The sequence below is a fragment of the Arvicanthis niloticus genome, chromosome 6 (assembly GCF_011762505.2).
Source record: "Arvicanthis niloticus isolate mArvNil1 chromosome 6, mArvNil1.pat.X, whole genome shotgun sequence".
Classification (NCBI taxonomy): domain Eukaryota; kingdom Metazoa; phylum Chordata; class Mammalia; order Rodentia; family Muridae; genus Arvicanthis; species Arvicanthis niloticus.
In genome coordinates this window covers 100,172,436-100,192,853 of record NC_047663.1, presented here as the reverse complement: position 1 = coordinate 100,192,853, position 20,418 = coordinate 100,172,436, and the positions used below count along the sequence as shown (strand labels likewise).

Genomic DNA, 20,418 nt, shown 5'->3' with positions numbered 1-20,418 from the left:
TTCAGAACAAGATGTAGAACTTGCGGCTCCTTCAGTACCAATTCAGCCTGGACGCTGCCATGCTTCCCACCATGATAATGGACTGAACCTTTGAAACTGTAAGCCAGCCCCAATGAAATGTTGAAAAGTTGGTACTGAGAGTGGGGTATTGCTGTTGATAGGCCTGACCATGTTTTTGTTTGGAGGAATATGTATTTTGGGACTTTGGATTATAAAAGCAGTGGGATGTTTTAAATGAGGATTAATGGGCCCTAGTTTTTTTTTTTTTTTTTTTTTTTTTTAAAAAAGACATTGGTGCTGAGGGTGATTTGAACTCTGTGGCTGCGACTGCTTTTTGCCTTGTCTGAAGGCCCGTCATTAAACTATGAACCATACATAAGCTTGCTATGCTGGATCAAACATCAAACCAGAGGACATAGCTTATGTATGGTTCAAAGAATAAAGGGGCACCAGGAAGTAAAGCTGAAGCTGAATCCTGCATTCAAGGAGATAAACAGATAACAGAGTGGTGACCTCAGGACAAGATCCCACCAGCTAAGCTTAGACAGCACAGGACTGAACGGGTTGTGCTTGACAAGGTGAGGCTTAGCACAAGGTTAGATGTTATTACCTGGTTATTGTTTTCATATGGAACGATTTACAATCCAGAAATGGAGGGCACACTTATGATCCAGATCTTGAGGCTGGAAGACACAGACTTTCTTGAGGAACAGTGGCCATGAAAAGCTTAGGCCCAGGCATGGTGGTATATACACCTTTAATCCCAGGAGACAAAAGATAAGCAGATCTCTGAGTTCAAGCCCAGCCTGGGACAGAGCAAGTTCTAGGTGAAGAAAAGCTTAAGTCCAAGTATGGTGGTATAGACCATGCAGATCTCATGGTCAACCTACAGAGCAAGTTCTAGGACAGCCAAGCTTAGGCATCGAAGGATGCAATAGAACAAGGGGCCATGTTCCAGCTCCAGCAAGCAGCAGAACTTGGCAGTTTCAGCTATGTGGCTCTGGCTTTAGAGTCAAGAGTAGGGGGAGACTACTGGGATAATCAATGCTGGTTAGATGGAACAAGAAATTAGTGATTAAGAGGTGGCTCTCAAAGATAGCTTCTTTAAGAAGAACTTTGTGCTACAGCTAGACTTGGTAATGTGTAAGAGTCACCCAGGTGGTACTGGTTTTGAAGGCAAGAAGGGGTCATGAAGAGCAGCTGAGGCTTGGCACTGTGAGGGCCATGGAAAGCCATTGGTGAAGGTGCAGCCTCAGTTGCAGTTGACAGCGTCCTGTGCTTGGCAGGGTGAGCGAGGCTTAGCACCATGAAGGGATCTTATTTGAGACTATTATTGGTGAAGCCTAGCTGCAATGAAAAACCCTAGTGTGTTGGAGATGCCATCACCATGGGATGGTCACCAAGAGCAGCAGCAGCAGCAGTGGAGTGATGTCAACCAGAGCCTAGAGTGCTACAGAGGAGCTGGAGAAGTGACTCAAGCTCTTTGGAGAAGCCCAGAAGATCATATGTGGATCCCAGATACTAAAACACGTAAAGTTGAAGTTACCTTGGAGTAGCTGCTAACAGGGAGTAGAAGCAGCCCGAGAGAATGGAGTTTGTTGCTGCTGAATGCCAGATCTGCCAACAGCAGTCAACATGGATGAAAGGAGTTGAAGAGCTGAAGAGAGCTTTGATTTCAGACATGGAGATGTATTTTCTTACTATGACATTTTGGAATGGTAATGTATATCCTGTGATGTGGGAGGTACTTGATCTGCTTTTTGATTTTGTCTTGTCTTTATAGAGTGATTACAGTTGAGATTGAATGCATAAATCTTAGAAAAGACTTTGGACTTTTAACATTGTTGAGGCTATTATAGACTATGAGACTTTTCAAGTTGGACTAAATACTCAAGACTCATGTGTTTGAACAAGCCTATGGGGGCCAGGGAGTGGCACTATTAGGAGGTGTGGCCTTGTTAGAGTAGGTGTGGCCTTGTTGGAGGAAGTGTGTCACTGTGGGGATGGTTTTAGAGACTCCTAGCTGCCCAAGGATGCCAGTCTTTTCCTGCTTGCCTTCTGAACAAGATGAAGAACTCCAAGCTCCAAGTCAGCCTGGATGATGCCATGCTTCCCCCCATAATGGACTGAACCTCTCAAACAGTAAGCCAGCCCCAGTGAAATGCCCTTATAAGAGTTGCCCTGGTCACGGTGTATCTTCAATGGAAACCCTAAGACAGTGGGTGTCCAGGACTTGGAGCCCTTGACCCAATCCTGTGGCCTGGCAGGTGCTCAAGAACCAGACAAGTTGTGTTTCCCATGATAGCAAAATGGCCACAGTCAAACAGACATCTACTGGGTCTTCTGCACTCTTCCACAGACTAAAATAAATAGGCCATGTAGCCAAGGATACTGTGTACCTTTGCGCCTAGTTTAGACCTCATGAAAGCTAGGTACACACTTCCAACTGTTCATTGTCCTGTCATGGTGACAGGCTTAGAGTCAAGAAGTATGAGGGACTGTATCCCTCTGCCCCACTCCCACACCCTTCTGATTCTGGACTTCAGATACAAGGTACCAAAGCCACCATGTTGGGTCAATGTTCATATATATGTATATATACATACAAAGTACAAAACCCTCTGTGAGCTTCATTAACATGCACAACTTTTTTCCCTTGTTGGGTGGAGCCCAGACCCTTGCACACACTATCATGAGCCAGGGAGATAGAGTTGAGAGGCATGTAGAAATCAAGAAATGTCTCAGACATTTCTTGAAGTAGAGGTAGGCAAACCTGGTTAGCCTGACCTACTAAGCAAGATCCAAGACAGCCAGTTATGCTGAATTCTGGCCCTATTTTCTCCTTATCTGTGCCTCAGTTTCCCCCATGGGAAGATATGTTACATTGTCCATTTCAGTCGCAATGGACACACATGGAGTAGGTGGGAAACTTTGGCCAGTTCCTGGCAGGATGTCGGCACAGACTGGGCTGGGAGTTGCTAGAGTGCTTTCTAGAATGCCCAACCAAGGCCACATATGGGCTGCATCTCCAACATTACATGCCCAGGAAACGGTAGCACACACGTGTAATTCCAGCTAGGGTTAGGTTTTCCTTCCATGTGTGAGGCCATCTCACATTAAATAAGTCAGCATGCTACAAGGGCTTCAAGGCTCCCAACCTGCCAGCCAGTGCTGCAAACCCTGTGCTGCCCTCACAGAGGGAACTGGGCAGGGTGGGAACAATCAATCAGGGGTGGGCCGACAGGTCACAGTGGGGTTCACCTTTATATATGAGCCCTCTGAGAGCTCCCCACACCAGACCATCATCACCACCAAGAGCAGGTGGGCAGGCTTCCGTCCCTCCTCCTCCAATCCAGGTCAGCTGCAGCCTCAACCCAGAACCTCCTGATCTCCTGGCACTATGGTTCGCTACCGAATGAGGAGCCCCAGTGAGGGTCCGCATCAGGGGCCTGGGCAAGACCATGAACGCGAGGAGCAGGGGGAGGGGCAAGGGCTGAGCCCAGAGCGCGTGGAGGACTATGGGAGGACACACAGGGGCCACCACCACCACAGACACAGGCGCTGCTCTCGTAAGAGGCTGCATAGGATCCACAAGAGACGTAGGTCATGCAGAAGGCGGAGGAGACACTCCTGCCGCCACAGGAGGCGGCATCGCAGAGGTAAGCACCCAACAACCAAGCCCACCTGTGATGCTGCCTTCTGGGCAGCCTAGCAAAGCTGAACTTTTCTTTCTATAGGCTGCAGAAGATCTCGAAGGAGGAGGAGATGCAGGTGCAGGAAATGTAGGAGGCACTATCACTAAGCCTCCCCAGGCCTGTCCATTCTGCCTGGAGCCAAGGAAGTCACCTGCCCAAGGAATAGTCACCTGCCCAAGCAACGTCACGTGAGGCCATAATACCATTCCATGTTGCTGTCTGAGCCCTGAGCTGCCAAGGAGCCACGAGATCTGAGTAATGAGCAAAGCCACCTGCCAAATAAAGCTTGACACGAGATTCACTGCCTGCTGTCTCCTTTTCATGAACGTCGTGGGCCTGAGGGAAGGGAATAGGAAACAAGGTCCACTCAGGAAGTGACCTGAACCATGAATAGGTGGTCAAATCCAAGCAACCTACTTGGTAGCATCATGTGAACTGAACATGAAGATCTGGAATGGGGTGGGATGCAATGGGATGGGATGGGGGGTGGGGCGAAGCGTGGCATGGCGGCCGTAGGCACACAAAGATCTAGTTTGTGCCCTTCTCCAGCTTCCACTCCCATCATCCTGGCTCATAGGGCAATCTGGGACAGGGTGCAAGCATAGCTCCACATTCTGGAGTGGGGGAGGGTGGTGCCTTGGAGCCTTTGTGAGGTCAGCGCCACACCCACCAGCCTTACATCCTTTCACTGCCCAGGCTGCCTCCCTCCTAGTCCAGAGAGACAGGAGTGGGCGATGGGTTCCCGCTGTGCCAAGCTCAGCACTGGCCACGGCCCAGCCCAGAACACGGGTCACAGCCGTGGCCACGAGTCATCCATGAAGAAGCTCGTGGCCTGTGTGAGTCAAGACAACTTCTCCCTGTCATCAGAGGGTGAGGAGGAGGATGAGGATGAGGAAGAGGATGATGATGATGAGGATGATGATGATGAGGAGGAGGAGGAGCAGATCCCGGTGAAAGGCAAGCTGCTGTTGCTGGAGTCCGAAAAGCAAGAGAGTGCCGAGGATGTCGAGGCCCAGCAAAGCTCCGAGCCCGAGCAGACGCACTCCTGACCCATCACAAGGCCTGCCTGGAGATGGGTGCCCATTGGCACGCCAGAGGAAGAGGACATTCAGAAAAGAATAAAGAGTCTCCATGGAACTCTCCTGGTGTCCCTCTTTCCTTTTATGTGCGCAGAAGCACCAAGGGCAGGGTGCATAGGTGCTGGGGATGCTGTCAGGGCTGTGTGTGTGGTCCATATGGAGGCAGAGGAAATGTGCCAATAGGAGTTAACAGGCACATGGGACCTCTTAGCCCTTGGCTTTCACTGGAAGTGAAGTGGGAGAGACAAGGAACGATACTCAAGCTCTACAAGTGGGTTTGGGAAAAGTTGGTACGGTGCTAAGTTCAGGTGTCCAGGTGTGGCCGGTTCTTCCCCAGGCCTGGCTGTGCAGAGCCTGTGTTCTAGGTGCTGCCCCAACAAGTAGGTACAACTTACGAGCCACTGCTCCAGAAACTTTGGGCCCAAATCTGTTCATCAAACCCAAGGCCTTGTATGTGCCAGGCAGGCTGTTAGGATCTATCCTATGTGAGAACACTTGCCAGTGGATGTGAAGGCCCGCCCAACTAATAATTCTTCAAAGGCTCTATGCTATTAGAATCTGGACACAGATCTTGGGGAGGGGAAGCTACCATTCATCCTGCCAATGGGGGAGCATCCCAGACAAAGCTGGCTGCATTCTGCTAATTTTTAGCATTCTGCTAATGCTTTCTGTTCATCCTTTGCAGCCAGCTTTGTCTGAGTAGGCAGGACTCACTAAATCAGGCAGTTTTCACAATGGCATGTTTATTAAAAAATGAACTTAGAACTGGAATCCCAGAACTCTGGAGGAAGATTCATTGAGCTGAGACTATCTCAGCAGGTAAAGGAACATGTCATCAAGCCAAGTTCAAGGAGAGAAACTACTCCTGAGAGCTGTCTTCTGAAAACACACACACACGCACACACGCACACACACACACAAACACACACACGAAAATACTCACTCACACACACACACACACACACACTCTCGCGCATACACTGAACTTAAAGGTCCATGCTAGTAAATCCTGGCTGCGTGGGTAGTGAGAGGCAGTTCTTCAGTAGTACAGAAGCTTGGGCAGAGCCATGTAGGCAGGATCGTCTCAGTATAAGAGTGTCAGAGTGATCATAGGTGGTTCTAGTAAAATACAACATAACCTTTTCTTTTCCAGGCTGGGTACTAAAGCAAAGACCACCAGGACTCAAAGCATCCCAGGCTGATGAGAATGGGGAGGTGGGGGGGGGGTCACGGAAAACTGAGGTAGCCCATAGGATACCCAAGATCAGACTTCAGTTCTGTGAACCTGACCCTCAACCTCCCAGCTGCTGGGCCCCTAATCACTCTGCAAGCCTTTGGTCCAAGATGCTATCCCATCAGGGCACACTGGCTCACTGGCCACACACTGGCTATACTTCCTATGGAAAAGAGAACTCTACAGCCGTCTTGAGGCCTTCAAGCACTGACTGCAGGCTCGTCTTTACCTAATCTCATAATAGAAATCCTCCGTTGCTACTCCTGGCATCAATGTCACCGTGAGGAGTGACAGTTATTTGGTTGGGAGAACTGGAATAGAAAGAAGGGACACACAAGGGTGAAACAAGGAAGCTGCAGATCTGAGATGTAGGCTCAGCACCATCTGACCTGACCCACAGGACCCTAAAAGCTGCCCCGCCCTGGGGTGAGAGAGGGGCAGGGCTTTGCCATACCTGTCACCCTCTGTGGCCTGTGCCATCATAATCGGCCCAGCTATATAACTAGGGGCTGTGGGGACTCCCCAAAGCCGGGCCTGCTGGGAGAAGAGGAGGAGGAGGAAGTCTCTGCCCCTCCGAGTGGCCTCCCATGGACACCAAGATGCAGAGCCTTCCCATCACTCACCCCCACCCGCACAGCTCCTCTCGGCCTCAAAGTCACATCAGTAACCAGTGCACCTGCAGCCACCACTGCCGGAGCTGCAGCCAGGCAGGCCACCCGAGCTCCAGCTCCAGTCCCAGCCCTGGCCCGCTGACGAAGCACCCCAAACCATCCATGCACTCTCGACACTCACCTTCAAGACCCAGCCACTGTGGCAGCTGCCCCAAGAACAGGAAGACCCTGAAAGGGAAAGTGAGCAAGAGAAAGGCGGTCAGGAGGCGGAAGAGGACCCACAGAGCTAAGAGGCGTAGCTCAGGTACCTGCCCGATGGCGTCGTCGTGGGGGTGCAGGGACGAGGGGACACAGGCAAGCCTGCCCAGGTCAACTGGCTTACCTGAGCTACAAGCATTAAATTGGCTTCTAGATGGAAGGCGGAATGGACAGGGGGAAATGGGTGGGGTGCAGACATGTATTAAAGGTCCCTTTCTCATTCCTGTTTTTTAGGACGGAGATACAAGTGACACACTCCAGGATGTTCCTGTGTCCATTTGATCCCAAAAGGAGATAACCATCACTAGGGGAATGGGGAATGTTGGGATGATGTTACAGGAACATGTCACTGCAGCAATTTCTATGCAACATGGATTAAAGCTTGTACCCTGGAAGACTAGCCTTGAGTCAGCCTTTTTTTTTTTAAAGCATTCCTATCCGCAAGGGATGCCTGCATGCATGTATACACAGACATGACAGCAGGGTGGCATTGCTTGGCTAATGGACCAAGTTCAGGGAATTGGACAAGTACTTTCCCAGAACTTTCTCAGAACTAGGAAAGGCTGTCTACCTCACTGTGCAGTCAGCCAGCACAATCAGCCAGTCCCTCCCTTTCTCCATCAGCGTTGGCACTTTCAAAATCACACATGGGGCAGCGGGCAGTACTTTCCAGCAGGACACTAAAAGCTGGGAAAGGTGGCCTGCAGGCCAGGCCATGGAACCACTTCTTGCATCCAAGCCTGCAGGACCCTCCAGTGGCAGCCGCTGTACAGTAGGCACTGGGCTCTCTGGACCCCTGGGGGGGGGGTTCAGGAATTGGCTACACGTTTCTTTTTCACAACTTTTAGAAACTGAAACCAAGTTGTCCAAAGACTCTGACTCACCCTGTACTTTGGGTGCTTATGTGCCAGACCCATCAGAGTTGGGCAGTATGCAAAGAATCCGTCATATACCAATGATGCAGTCTTTGGTATATGACGGACGGGAGAGGGCTAGCCAAGGCGTAAGAGGACACACCCTTGACTGAGAGGTGGTGAGGCCTGGAGCTATTTATAGGGTTTCTTCTGAAAAGGTCTGCCAGGAGTCTGGCAGGGAAGCAGGCCTGCAGGAGCCAGCCCAGCCTTGCTACCCACCTCAGTGCCAACCCTGCTGCCAAATCCCAAGGGGATACTGTACCCTAAGATTCCCCTCTTTTACTGTGCTTCCAGCCCAGTACTAATTTGCCAGGAAGACCTGAAGTTTAAGGCCAGCCTGGGATATGAGACACATCTCTGCACTCTGAGGCAGTGCTACTCAGTGCAGACTTTATCAAGGGTATGGATTGACCACAGCTGCACCGCCCCTGGCCAGCACTGCTGAGTATCTTTCAACTAGACATTTGGTTGTGCTTAGTGAGACCAGGATTTGGCTCAGAGGAGCCGCTTGGCAGCAGAGAAACCTGTAGAGGGCAGTGTGCGTCACAGTGAGCACAGGGAAGCCTGAACACGAACGTCACCCGCATTCATTCATAAACATCGTCAGCCAGGCACCCACTCCTAGCCTTTCAGGACAATCACGAAACCACACAGTGTCCTAAAGATCTGATCGCCTGGACCCCAAGCCAAGGTGTGCACCGGGCATGGGAGCCCTTGTGCAGGCAGATGCTTGCTGGAGCCTTGAAGGGGGGGGGGGGTCTGTAAGATTGAGAGGCTAGGAAGGCAAGTTTGGGAGTTACAGCTTTTTTTCTTTTTCGTTTGGAATCATAGCCCCGCCCGGGGCCTCAGTTTCTCCAGCTGCCCCCACGTAGTAGGAGTGCAGAGAGTGAGTCCAGGCCCCTGGGGACCCAGCCCAACCCCGCCCGGTTTCCGAGGAACTCGGTCGGGAGCGGGGGCGCCCCTCCCGCACCGCCTTAGGCTTCCTTTGAAGCCTCTGCGGTCAGGCCACCGCTTCCTGGGAAGCCCAAGCCAAGGCCAGGCCGAGTGGCCAACGGGAGGGGCCCGCGCGCGGTTCTGGAGGAGGGCTGCGACCCCACAGGTCTTCAGGATTGGCTAGCCGGGCTCCAAGAAAGGCTGAGATTGCCAGGGCCTTCGGGTCCTGGGCAGGAAAGACCCTGGCAGGGAGGAGCTGCTTGGGGGGCACAGGCTCCAGGCGAGGCGGAGCCCTGACCAGGAGAATGCAGACACTCGAAGGGGAGGAGGCGTGTCGGCCCCGTGCTAGCATCCCACCAGGCGGGCTGCGAGGCGAGGCGAAGGTAGCCAGAGCAAAAGAGCGGGCATCAGGCCATCTCAGGCACGGAACAGAAGGTTCCGGGTGCAGCCAGAACCCCAGAGGTCCCAATCAGGAGAGGCGCGAGGCGAAACCGAATTAGGGGGGAAGGTCTCCAGGGAGAGCAATAGAAGAGAACCTGAAAGACTTGCCGGAAAGAGAAACCGAAAGCGGCGGTGGGCGGGCCCCGTGGGCGGGGCCTCCCTGGTTTAAGAGCCTGATGCAGGGGCGGTCGGCAACAGAGAGAACTGCGGCCGTGGCAACTGCACGGCTCCTGGCCCCGGAGCATGCGCGAAGCCCCCAGCCGCGGCGCCCCGCGTCCCGCCGCCAGGTGAGCCGAGGCAGCTGCGAAAGGGCAGGCGGGAGGGGACGGGAGGAAGGGGAGCAGAGCCCAGCAGGACTAGCCTCGCAGACTGCATGGCGGGGTCGTGGATGCCACGCCTCTGGCGCCCGCCCCACCGGCTCGCCAAGGCGGCCCCTCGCGCGCGCGGAGCGCTGTCAGCCCCTCCCCTCCGGCCCTGAGCCCAGATCGTCCGTCCGGGTTCCAGTCCCCGGCGTGGCCAGCAGGCGGCAGCCGCTAGGCGGCAAGCCACCATCGGGGACGGCCGGGAGTCGGGCCCCTCTCCACGCCCCCTTCTCCACGCGCACGGGGAGGCAGGGCTCCACCGCCAGTCTGGAAAGGTTCCACATACAGGAACGGCCTACTTCGCAGATGAGCCCACCGAGGCTCAGGCTCCGGGCGGATTCTGCGTGGCCCCCTCGCTCCTTGGGGTCCCCTGGCCGGCCTGTGCCACCCGGACGCCCGGCTCACTGCCTCTGTCTCCCCCATCAGCGCAGCCCCGGACGCTATGGCCCACCCCTCCAGCTGGCCCCTCGAGTAGGATGGTAGCACGCAACCAGGTGGCAGCCGACAATGCGATCTCCCCGGCAGCAGAACCCCGACGGCGGCCAGAGCCCTCCTCGTCCTCGCCGGCGGCCCCCGCGCGTCCCCGGCCCTGCCCGGCGGTCCCAGCCCCGGCCCCGGGCGACACTCACTTCCGCACCTTCCGCTCCCACTCCGATTACCGGCGCATCACGCGGACCAGCGCGCTCCTGGACGCCTGCGGCTTCTACTGGGGACCCCTGAGCGTGCACGGGGCGCACGAGCGGCTGCGTGCCGAGCCCGTGGGCACCTTCTTGGTGCGCGACAGTCGTCAACGGAACTGCTTCTTCGCGCTCAGCGTGAAGATGGCTTCGGGCCCCACGAGCATCCGCGTGCACTTCCAGGCCGGCCGCTTCCACCTGGACGGCAGCCGCGAGACCTTCGACTGCCTCTTTGAGCTGCTGGAGCACTACGTGGCGGCGCCGCGCCGCATGTTGGGGGCCCCGCTGCGCCAGCGCCGCGTGAGGCCGCTGCAGGAGCTGTGTCGCCAGCGCATCGTGGCCGCCGTGGGTCGCGAGAACCTGGCGCGCATCCCTCTTAACCCGGTACTCCGTGACTACCTGAGTTCCTTCCCTTTCCAGATCTGACCGGCTGCCACCGTGCCCGCAGCATTAAGTGGGGGCGCCTTATTATTTCTTATTATTAATTATTATTATTTTTCTGGAACCACGTGGGAGCCCTCCTCGCCTGGGTTGGAGGGAGTAGGTGTGGAGGGTGAGATGCCTCCCACTTCTGGCTGGAGACCTCATTCGGCCTCTCAGGGGGCCTCCCCTCCTGGTGCTCCCTCCGGGTCCCCCTGGTTGTAGCAGCTTGTGTATCTGGGGCCAGGACCTGAACTCCACTCCTACCTCTCCATGTTTACATATTCCCAGTATCTTTGCACAAACCAGGGGTGGGGGAGGGTCTCTGGCTTCATTTTTCTGCTGTGCAGAATATCCTATTTTATATTTTTTACAGCCAGTTTAGGTAATAAACTTTATTATGAAAGTTTTTTTTTTTTTAAAGAAACAAAGATTTCTAGAGTGTATGCTTTGGCCAAACGTCCTGGTTGGGAGTGGGGTATACAGATTGACTTTCTTGAAGTCTTGGGGATGTTGGGGGTCGGGCATTGCACACCACAGCTCCACCCACGGTGCTGGGGACCAAATTTCCAGGCTACTTTTGGTTTATGTCTGGGAAGATGGCCGCTCCAGTCTGAGCTCTCCTGAGTATCTGTGCCGGGTCTCTGGCATCTCTGTAGTCGAGTCCTACAGGGACAGTCCTTGACACTGAGTGCTGCGTTGCCCCCAGTATATAGAGGAGAAAACTGAAGAGGCAGGTAATTGGTGCCAGGCCACTCCTGGGCTAGAGAGGTGGGCCTTTTAACTGTCCATCCTGCATCAATTTGAAATGGATGACAGAGAGGAAACTTCTTTGCTTCTCTGACCACAACTACTTCCAGGAAGAGGGTGGGGCAGAGCAGTGAGGGCTCACCGAGTTTTTGGAAGGAGTGGCAGTTCTGCAAGCCATCAAGTATTTCAGAGGGGATGATGAGCCACGCTGGCCTAACTTGTCGTTCCTCTACCCACTCTGCCTTGTGTACTTTTTTGGAGCCAGAAAGTTGCTTTGTGGTCTGTGGTGGCAGGGGCCTGGGTGCTGCTGGTGGCTTGGGCAATTCCCTTTGCCTCTCTGGGCCTCTGAAGCTGTCAGGAGCCCAGCTGGAAGGGCTGTTCTAGGACACATGTGGGGCACCAGAAAGGACCCAGCACTGGCTCTGAGACAGACCACCGAGTGTCGGGTAGGAACGTGGACTGCACTACTTGCTGGTCATCAGGGGGCCTAAGCAACCCTGTGGGCACATCCCACATCTTCATGAGTTCTGTGACTCCTGCCTGGAAGGAGTCATACTTCTAGTGGCTTTCCTGATGCTTAATGATCATGTTCAGGGAAGCAGCTGCTCTGGACACACCAACACTGGCCAGGCTTTCTCTGGAGCTTTAGAAGGGCTGTGGTCCTTCAGCCCAGGGTGGCCAGTCCTTCAGGGAGGTGAGCTGAGAGCATGGAGGACATTTTTTTTTCCTTCTTGTTTAGCCCTGATCTCTGCTGTGTGAATGAATGAGGTTCTCTTCTTGCAGCTTTTCAGTCTGGCAGGGCAGAGGGCAGAGGGCAGAGACCTGGTGGGAATACTGGTGGTTCCTTTCAGATCCCCCCAGGGCTTTCTCTGGAGCTTTAGAAGGGCTGTGGTCCTTCAGCCCAGGGTGGCCAGTCCTTCAGGGAGGTGAGCTGAGAACATGGAGGACATTTTTTTTTTCCTTCTTGTTTAGCCCTGATCTCTGCTGTGTGAATGAATGAGGTTCTCTTCTTGCAGCTTTTCAGTCTGGCAGGGCAGAGGGCAGAGGGCAGAGACCTGGTGGGAATACTGGTGGTCCCTTTCAGATCCCCCCAGTAAGAGCTACCAGGGGGCCTAGGCTAGCTGGGAAAACCCTGCTGAACACCTGGCACTGCCTGGGAGTTAAGCCCCTGCCTCTGGGAAACCAGCCAAAAGGCGAAGAAGAGCTCTGGATGGAGGCCTCACTGCTGCCTGGCTTGTTCTGGTACTCACCAGTTCCAGGTCACCTTTAAAACACTCACCCTTCACCTGGGCCTTCTGATTGGCACTGCAGCAGTGCTGGCATCTCCATTTCACAGGCCCTGTGAACAGACAAGCTGTTTTACAGCATGCCAGGGGGATTTCCTAATCTGAAAAAAAAGTTGACAGGTCCTGTGTTATTCACATAAATCTAAATCACAGACCCGCTGTTCTGTAAAAGCCTGAGGAAGAACAGCTAAGGAATAAAGGCTCCTGTCACACTCCCCGGAGCTGGCCCCTTCTTCCCTTTATGAGTCATTTAAAAAAAACAAAAAAACAAAATCCATCCTGACATATGGAAGGTGACCTAAAAGCCCCTGGGAGCTGCACTTCAGTGTCTGTGTGTCTGTGGCCCTGTGGCTTCCCTGGGGTACAGATTCTCTATCTGGCCTCAAACCTCAGCTTCATGATTCAGCAGAGCTTACGTCAGTGTGCAAGAATGAAAAGTGAGAGGAGGGATCAAGTAGGGGGCCAGGTGGGGTGTGAAGCTGGCCGACTGGGAAAGGTACAGGGCTGCTTGCATACACGAACACGTACACGCACACACTGAGACCAGCCTAACTGAGGAGGAAGAGGCTCAGGCCTTGGAGGAGGCTTGTCTGGTTTTCAACAAGATGAATTTATTTTTTCAATTGTTTTTTTGAGACAGGGTTTCTCTGTTTCCCTGGCTGTCCTGGAACTCACTCTGTAGACCAGGCTGGCCTTAAGCTCAGAGCTCCACCTGCTTCTGCCTCTGCCTCCCAAGTGCACCAGCACTCCTGTGGAAGTGCATTGCTAGGCTCCCCTCATCCCGTAAGCTTTCAGCCTGAGGAGTTTAGTTAGTCATGGAATGGGCAGGCAAGCTTCTTCTATAGCGTGTCCAACATAAAGCACTTAGCACAGAGTCATGGTATACAATAGATGCCTGATCTCTGCAACAAGTACGCAACAAAGGACATTTAAAGGGTTGAGAGTTCAAGGCCTGCCTCAGCTACATAGTGAGAAATAATAAACACTGCCTGTTTCAGATGTTATTTTAAGCCCCAAGAATACAGAAATGAATGGAAGAGGGTTTCTGGGCTCAGTTCTCATGGAGGATAGCAGACAAAGATAAAGGAACAATACTCCAAGAAGATGCAGTGCTCAGAGGAAAACTGATGGTGGTTGGACAGTGGATGGCACTGAAAGATGCCAGGAAGGCCACCCAGGATGTCACTGAAGTTGTCCATCCTTGGGATAACAGATACAAGGTGAAGAGTAAGGATGAGGAGAAGGCATAGTGGGTAGATGCAGAGGGAGCACCACAGGGGAGCATCACAGGAACTGGTTCAGCTCATCACAGTTCTCCAGAGGATAGGGAAGGCTGTGTTGTGCTGGCCTCAGAGGTCTCAGTGAGGGCTGTATAAGAAACCTGGACACTCCCTGTGTTGGGACCAGGTCCTCCTGCCTTTGGGTTGAGAGGGGCTGAGGCAGCTAGTCCTGATAACACAGGTTTGGGCTTCCTGCTTGTGTGGGTCATTCCCAGCCAGATGTCTGTTCCAATAGGCTAACAGCAAGGAAAAGGCAGAAAGCCAAGCCCCGTTCCCAGGCCAGTTTTGGGCAGGCCTCTCTTTTACTTATGTGGCTGCTCCATAGCCCCTGCATCCGGCAGCAGCTGGCTAAGCCTCCCACAGACATCACCCAGAAAAGTACAAAGAATAACAAGGAGGCTCAGCCTGGTTCTGGGGATCCCTCAAGGTTCCTCAGAGTAGTACTGTTTTCACCAAAGCGAACTCACACAGGCTGACGGCAACCATGGGTTCCAGTGACTGGGATGCTGACACGTCTGCCATCCTGTCCTGCCCTTGCATACAGTATGGGCCAGCAGGCGGCTCCATGCCTGTTCTGCCACACCCGACAGGCTTTAAGTTTTTGGTCCAGGACCCACCAGCTCCTGCTTTCCAGCCTTTGTGTTTTCTGTGGCAGTTTGTAAGGTATAGTTGGCAGGCACAGGCCAGAGCGAAATAAAGCATTGGTCTGGGCCAATTCTGTTTTGGGCCTCTCAGGCTGCCAGGCACTGCACATTGATGAGAGCACTGAACTTTCGGGCTGTGCTGGGTCCTGCTGGGCTCCCTTCACCAGTGGGCCCCTATGGAATGGATGGGGGCCTGTGTTTCCAGCCTGTTTGACTCCTTCTAAAGCCTAAAGCAGGCCCGTTCTGAGGTCACACCAGGTCAAAGTGATGATAGCCAGCCATCCTGTCCACACCCCCCTTTTTGAATATTTCTTTTCATTATTTTTAATTATGTGTATGTGCACGTGAGTGCCAGTGCCCTGGAGGTCAAAAGACGGTATTGGATGTCCTGGAGACAGCTGAGAGCCACTTGATGTGGGTGCTGGGAATCGAACTCAGGTTGGCCTACTTTCCCCCACCCCCCCCCCCCACCCCGTGGCTATAGTAAAACATTGACCAAAAGCAGCTTAGAGGAGGAGAGGATTTATTTCATCTCTCAGATCACAGTGCACTACTGAGTAGTTCTGGAGGGAGAAAATAAAGCAGAAGCCACAGAGGGTGCTGTTTACTGCCTGGCTCAGTGCTCGCTCTCGCTCTTGCTCTCTCTCTCTCTCTCTCTCTTGCTCTCGCTCTCGCTCGCTCTCCATATATATGCCACCTGCCCAGGAGTTGGCACTGCCCACAGAGGGTTGGGTCCTCCCATATCAATCATTGATCAAGAAAATGCCCTACAGATATTCCTGCAGGCTAATTTTCAATGAATGCTCCCTCTTCCCAGGTAACTAGTCTGTGTCAGGCTGACAGAGCTGACCAGTACATGCGTCCTTTGGAAGGGCAGTACTGGCTTTTAACCACCAAGCCATCTCTCCAGCCTCTTAACCCTCTTTTTAAAAAATTTTTATGGTTTTGGTTTTGGCTGTTCTGCAACTCGCTCTGTAGACCAGGCTGGCCTCAATCTTAGAGATCCTCCTGCCTCTGCCTCCCAAGTGCTGGGACTAAAGAATGTGCTACCACTGCTCCCCCTAGCCTTCTTTTTAAAGGCGGGGTCTCCGAGGTCTCCGCTGTAATTCGAAGTTGGCCTGGAACTAGCTATGTAGCCCAGGCTATATAAACTCATCCCTCCCATCTCAGCCTTCAAGTGCTAAAATTACCGGTTTGGACCACGGTGCCCTACTCACCCCCTCATTCAATCTTCAGAGATTCAACAATGTTTTCACCACTCTCTAGGCCCTACTGATCTTTGCCTCACCAACCATGCAGCCCAGGGTCTCAACCCCTTCTCCTCACCTGCAAACGAGGTGAGCTGCTAGCCTCCCAGAGAATGTTAAATAAAAAGACACCTATGAAGTGTTTGACCGAGTCTTGCTATGTAGCCAAGGGTGATCTTGCACTCACAATCCTCCTGCCTTTAGCAACCCTTGGGTTCTGAGATGTGTATGCCACCACACCTGGCCTTGTGTGTTTTAGATCTACACCATTTATTGGCTACTTACCAGGTACGAGCCTTGACCCAGCTTCCATTGTGAAGAAGAATCAGGCTCAGAAAGGCTGAGAGATGGACCTGTTTTAGTGGGTAGACACAAGGACTGGGCCTTGATGCTTCTGATATCCTACTCACTACAGGTAATGCAGGGTTGAGGATTTACACTGGGGTGTCCACACACCAGCCAAAGCTCAGAGACTCTACCTCTCTAGCCTGCCCTTTTCCCACAGTACTGGTCCAGAAAGCCAACACAGGCTGGTATGAGGGGGAGAGATACCTGCAAGGCTGTGTTAGGATCAAGCCTGGGAGAGCTTCCAGATGAGAGTGGACCATGGGGGTGGGAGGACTGGAGAGGGTCCACAGGTACAGATAAGGGTAAGCTTGGACCCAGGAAACATGAGGCAGACAATTCAGTCCCTATGAGCCTAAAAGATGACACGAAAGGTTGGTCCTACCTGGGAACCTGTAGGGGCTTGTGCATTGTTGTACATGTGCATGTAAACCATACACTCCCTTCCACTGGGTGCAGCCTGGAGAGACAACCAGACAGGATGAAGGAGAAGAGGGGGTGGGGCTTGGTTGACTCAGTCTTGCAAGGCCCCTGCCCAATGACCTTCCACTCTAGGAGACAGCATAAAGGAACAGAGAGCCAGGACCTGGGTCTTGGACTTGGCTTTTGAGTTCTGGCTCTGTAAACTGAGGGACTGTGGTGGCCTCATTCATAAAACCAGGATCAGTCTCGGTTAGCATATTGCATCTGCCCTGTCACGGGCATTGACCAAATGAAAAGCAAACTCCTCGAAGCCCCAGATCCAGGGGCTCTAATCATAACAATCACTGTGCCTTGTGCCAGCTGCCCTGACATCAGTTGAGCCAGCAAACCCAAGACCAGTCCTGTCCTGGTCTCCTCACTTGCTGATTGGAGTAGTGACAGCCAGCTCAGTCTTGTCAACTGCTTTCTAGATGTTAGGCATTGTTCTAAGCTCTATGCTCATACGAGCACAGAGTCCCATACCATCCTCACAAGAGCAGTGTGGAGCAGATCTAATCAGAGCCCGAACCTCAAAGCGCTACATAAGGGCCCGATGTCACACCCCAGGCTGCTGGGTCTAACTCCTGCTTTTCTCCTTAGTCCTTCGTGTTAACTTCTAAGCTCCATGGGTCCCACTTGTACTATTTGACCAGGTCCCAGCCATTCGATTACGTGTGTGTGTGTGTGTATTGTACATGCATGTGTGTGCATGCCTGTGTGTAAGCACAAGTGTGTGTTGTACATGTGCATGTGTATGCATGCGTGCGTGTGTGGTGTGTGTGTTGTGCATGTGTGCATCTGTGTGTGGTATGCGCGTGCGCGTGTGTGTGTGTGGTGTGCATGAGTGTGTGTGTTTGGTATGTGCATGTATGTGTGTGTGCGTGTGCATGTGCGTGCCACACTTGCTTGTTTGCAGATGTGCATCAAAGATCTCTCCTCAATCACTATCTTATTTTTTGAGACACAGTCTCTCACTGGACTTGGAGCTCACTTTCCCACTAGACTGGCTGGCCATCAAGTCCCAGGGGGTCTACCAGTCCCTTTCCTCCAGTGCTGGTGTAACAGATGGGTGCTGCTTATATGTGGGCGCTGGGACTTCAAACTCAGGTCTGCATGTTTGCATAGCAAGCCATCACTAGCCATGGTGTCATAAGTTCTGCTGAGAGAGTTGGTTCTGCTCTGTCAGAGTGAGCGCTGCAGCCCTGTCCTCCTGTCCTTGACCCAACTTGCCTGGCAGGTGCTGTCATTGTTTGTTTCACAGACAAAGGTGCTGAGGCCGTGAGAGGCCGAAGCCCCCACAAGCTTCATAGCCCATCCATAAAGCAGAAGCAGCAAAAAAGCAAGATGCCAACGAGTGACAGAGACCTGGGATTGTTGGCTTTGTATTTTGAGACATGGTCTCAGGTGACACAGAGTGGCTTTGAAATTACTCCATAGCCCAGGCTGGTTGTGAACACCTGATTTTCCTGCCTCTACATCCAAGTGCTGAGGTCACAGGCCCACCCCCCACATCCATCTAAAGAGCTGTTTAAGACACAATTGAGTCATGCCTGAGTTGGGAAGAAAATGGGTGCAAATAGGAGACGGGGTGGCAGAGACAGCCTAACAGGTAAGGTGTGTCCTGCGCAAGCATGCAGACCTAAATTCAGATCTCCATCATGCACAGACAAACCTGGGCATAGTGACTTGTGTCTGTAATCACGGTGGTGAGCGTCAGAGGCAGGAGGATCCCAGGAATTCACTGGTCAACTGGTCTAGTTTGGGCTCCAGGTTCAATGAGAGACCCTGTCTCAAAAAATAAGGCAGAGAATGACTGAAGAAGACACCTAATGTTGACCTCTGCCCTCTATATAAGTATACACACACACACACACACAGAGAGAGAGAGAGAGAGAGAGAGAGAGAGAGAGAGAGAGAGAGAAGAAAATAGGTTTGAGGGTTCCTGAAGCAGGGTGAGGATCCATGGAAATACCACTGGGATAATATACTGGGAGATGAGATGGGATTATGTCAAGCTCACAAAGCATAGAGGATTCCAGAAGTAACCAGAAATGTCGTGTCACAGAAGATATGCTCAATACGTAGTTCTGTGCAGGGCTAGCCAGGCCTTCCTTCCTCACCTCTTGCACGGACCACTGAAAACGAAATGCAGCCTGGGCACCATCTGTCTGTCTCACCTTGGCCAAGTTCCCTCCCCACCAGCCTGGTGACAGGAAAGATCACAGTTTCCAGAAGGTGGTTTGAAATAAAAGTCTTCAGGTCTAGGGGAGGTGAGAGGGGCCCCAGCCAGATGGGTAGTGTGTGGATCAGAGAGTGACAGTGAACCTTAAGACAGGCCCCTTCGATGCAAGAAAGACAAGGGATGGGGTGGGGGAGGGGAGGACCGAGGCTTGAGCATGAAGACCTGACCATCGATGAGTTGCCTCTTTCCACACTTATATTGCACATGAATGCTGCCAGCTGTTGTTCTGACCCAGCCCTGCCTGGCAGGTGCAGTTATTGTCCATTTTACAGATGAGGATAATGAGGCCCAGGGGAAGCTAAGCACTCTTCGTGTCCTAAAGCACATCTACATAGTAGACAAAGCATTTCAGCCCAGTGATGTGACCCCAGGACCCCCCAGCAGCTAGTGACTGCCAGGTGCCCAAACAGGGTCCCATTGCATGGGATCTGAGATCTTCCCAAACTGGCCCTGTGTCTATTCTAGCCTTGTCCCCAGCATTCCTGTCCCTCTCTTGCTCATCACTGCTAGGCTCTCCTGAGGCACTCTACACAGCTTTGAGCTCCCTGAGGAAAGCCTTTGATGTTTCTTTCCTTTTTCCTTGGAAAACCTGCTTACTTAACCTCTGTGCCTCAGTTTAGCTAGCGAAGGGTGAGATGATTATGGAGACACTCGAATTAATATCTGTAAAGGTCTTAAAAGTAAGCCAGGTACAAAGCAAGATTTCTGGAGAAAAAAAAAAAAAAGCTCCACATGGGATTAGGAGAAAGGTTAGGCAGAAGTGGAAATGGAGGAGGGAGGGAGGGATGATGGGGGTGAGGATAGAGGTGGGAAGATGTAGATGAAGAAGACACTGACACTCCCAAGGTCAGGTGTTAGGTTAGGCATAGGATGCACAAACGTTCCTTTGCTGATTAAATGCTTATTTTAATGTGTATTCCCGGGGAACATCGCCTTGAAGCTGAGATGCAATCTGTTATTGCCTGGGAGTTCCCCAGCACCTCATGAACTGGAGCATGGTGCTACACACCTGGAATTCCAGAATTTGTAAGGGGGGGGGCAGAAGTTTGTTTGTTTGTTTGTTTGTTTGTGTAGTCCTGACTGTCCTGGAACTCACTCTGTAGCCCAGGCTGGCCTCAAACTCAGAGAGATCCACCTGCCTCTGCCTTCCGAGAGCTGTGCCACCAAAGTTATCCTCAGTTATCTGGTAAATTTGATGTCAGCCTGGGCTACATGAGACCTTATCTCAAAAAACAAACATACAAAACTGTCTCCTCTGAGTAATGAAATTTGTGAAATCTGGGACAGAGAAGAGAGGTGGGGAGACAGAGATGTGTGGGGGTGGGAGACCGAGAGAAGCAGAAGGGAAGGGGTCAGAGAGGGAAGAATGATGGGAAATGCAGGAAAGGAAGCAAGGGAAAGCAAGAGAAATGTAGGGGGGAGACGAGGAGAGCGGGGAGAGCGGGGAGAGGGCGGTAAGAGCTGAAGAAGGAAAAACTGAAGACAGTGTGGGGCACATGCCACAGGGGGACAGCGGGCTTGAATAGATGAAGGAGGAG

At 52.6% G+C, this 20,418-nt stretch overlaps 4 protein-coding genes across 4 annotated transcripts; all 4 read left to right on the top strand.

Annotated features, from left to right (window-relative positions):
• Nucleotides 1-3,297: 3,297 nt before the first annotated feature.
• On the top strand, nt 3,298-3,992 carry Prm2 (protamine 2). Its single transcript, XM_034507252.2, has 2 exons — nt 3,298-3,659; nt 3,738-3,992. Exons 1-2 carry the CDS (start codon nt 3,401-3,403, stop codon nt 3,800-3,802), a joined length of 324 nt encoding a protein of 107 aa, XP_034363143.1. The 5' UTR covers nt 3,298-3,400; the 3' UTR covers nt 3,803-3,992.
• A 382-nt stretch (nt 3,993-4,374) lies between these two features.
• Nucleotides 4,375-4,826, top strand: Prm3 (protamine 3). The gene has a single exon (XM_034508029.2). The coding sequence runs from the start codon at nt 4,430-4,432 to the stop codon at nt 4,742-4,744; it is 315 nt and encodes a 104-aa protein (XP_034363920.1). The 5' UTR covers nt 4,375-4,429; the 3' UTR covers nt 4,745-4,826.
• Nucleotides 4,827-6,538: 1,712 nt separating this feature from the next.
• On the top strand, nt 6,539-7,277 carry Tnp2 (transition protein 2). The gene is made up of 2 exons (XM_034507968.2): nt 6,539-6,923; nt 7,112-7,277. The coding sequence occupies exons 1-2, from the start codon at nt 6,596-6,598 to the stop codon at nt 7,126-7,128; spliced, it is 345 nt and encodes a 114-aa protein (XP_034363859.1). The 5' UTR covers nt 6,539-6,595; the 3' UTR covers nt 7,129-7,277.
• Nucleotides 7,278-8,708: 1,431 nt separating this feature from the next.
• On the top strand, nt 8,709-11,364 carry Socs1 (suppressor of cytokine signaling 1). The gene is made up of 2 exons (XM_034506879.2): nt 8,709-9,452; nt 9,954-11,364. Exon 2 carries the CDS (start codon nt 10,004-10,006, stop codon nt 10,628-10,630), a length of 627 nt encoding a protein of 208 aa, XP_034362770.1. The 5' UTR covers nt 8,709-9,452; nt 9,954-10,003; the 3' UTR covers nt 10,631-11,364.
• The last annotated feature ends 9,054 nt before the right edge of the window (nt 11,365-20,418 follow it).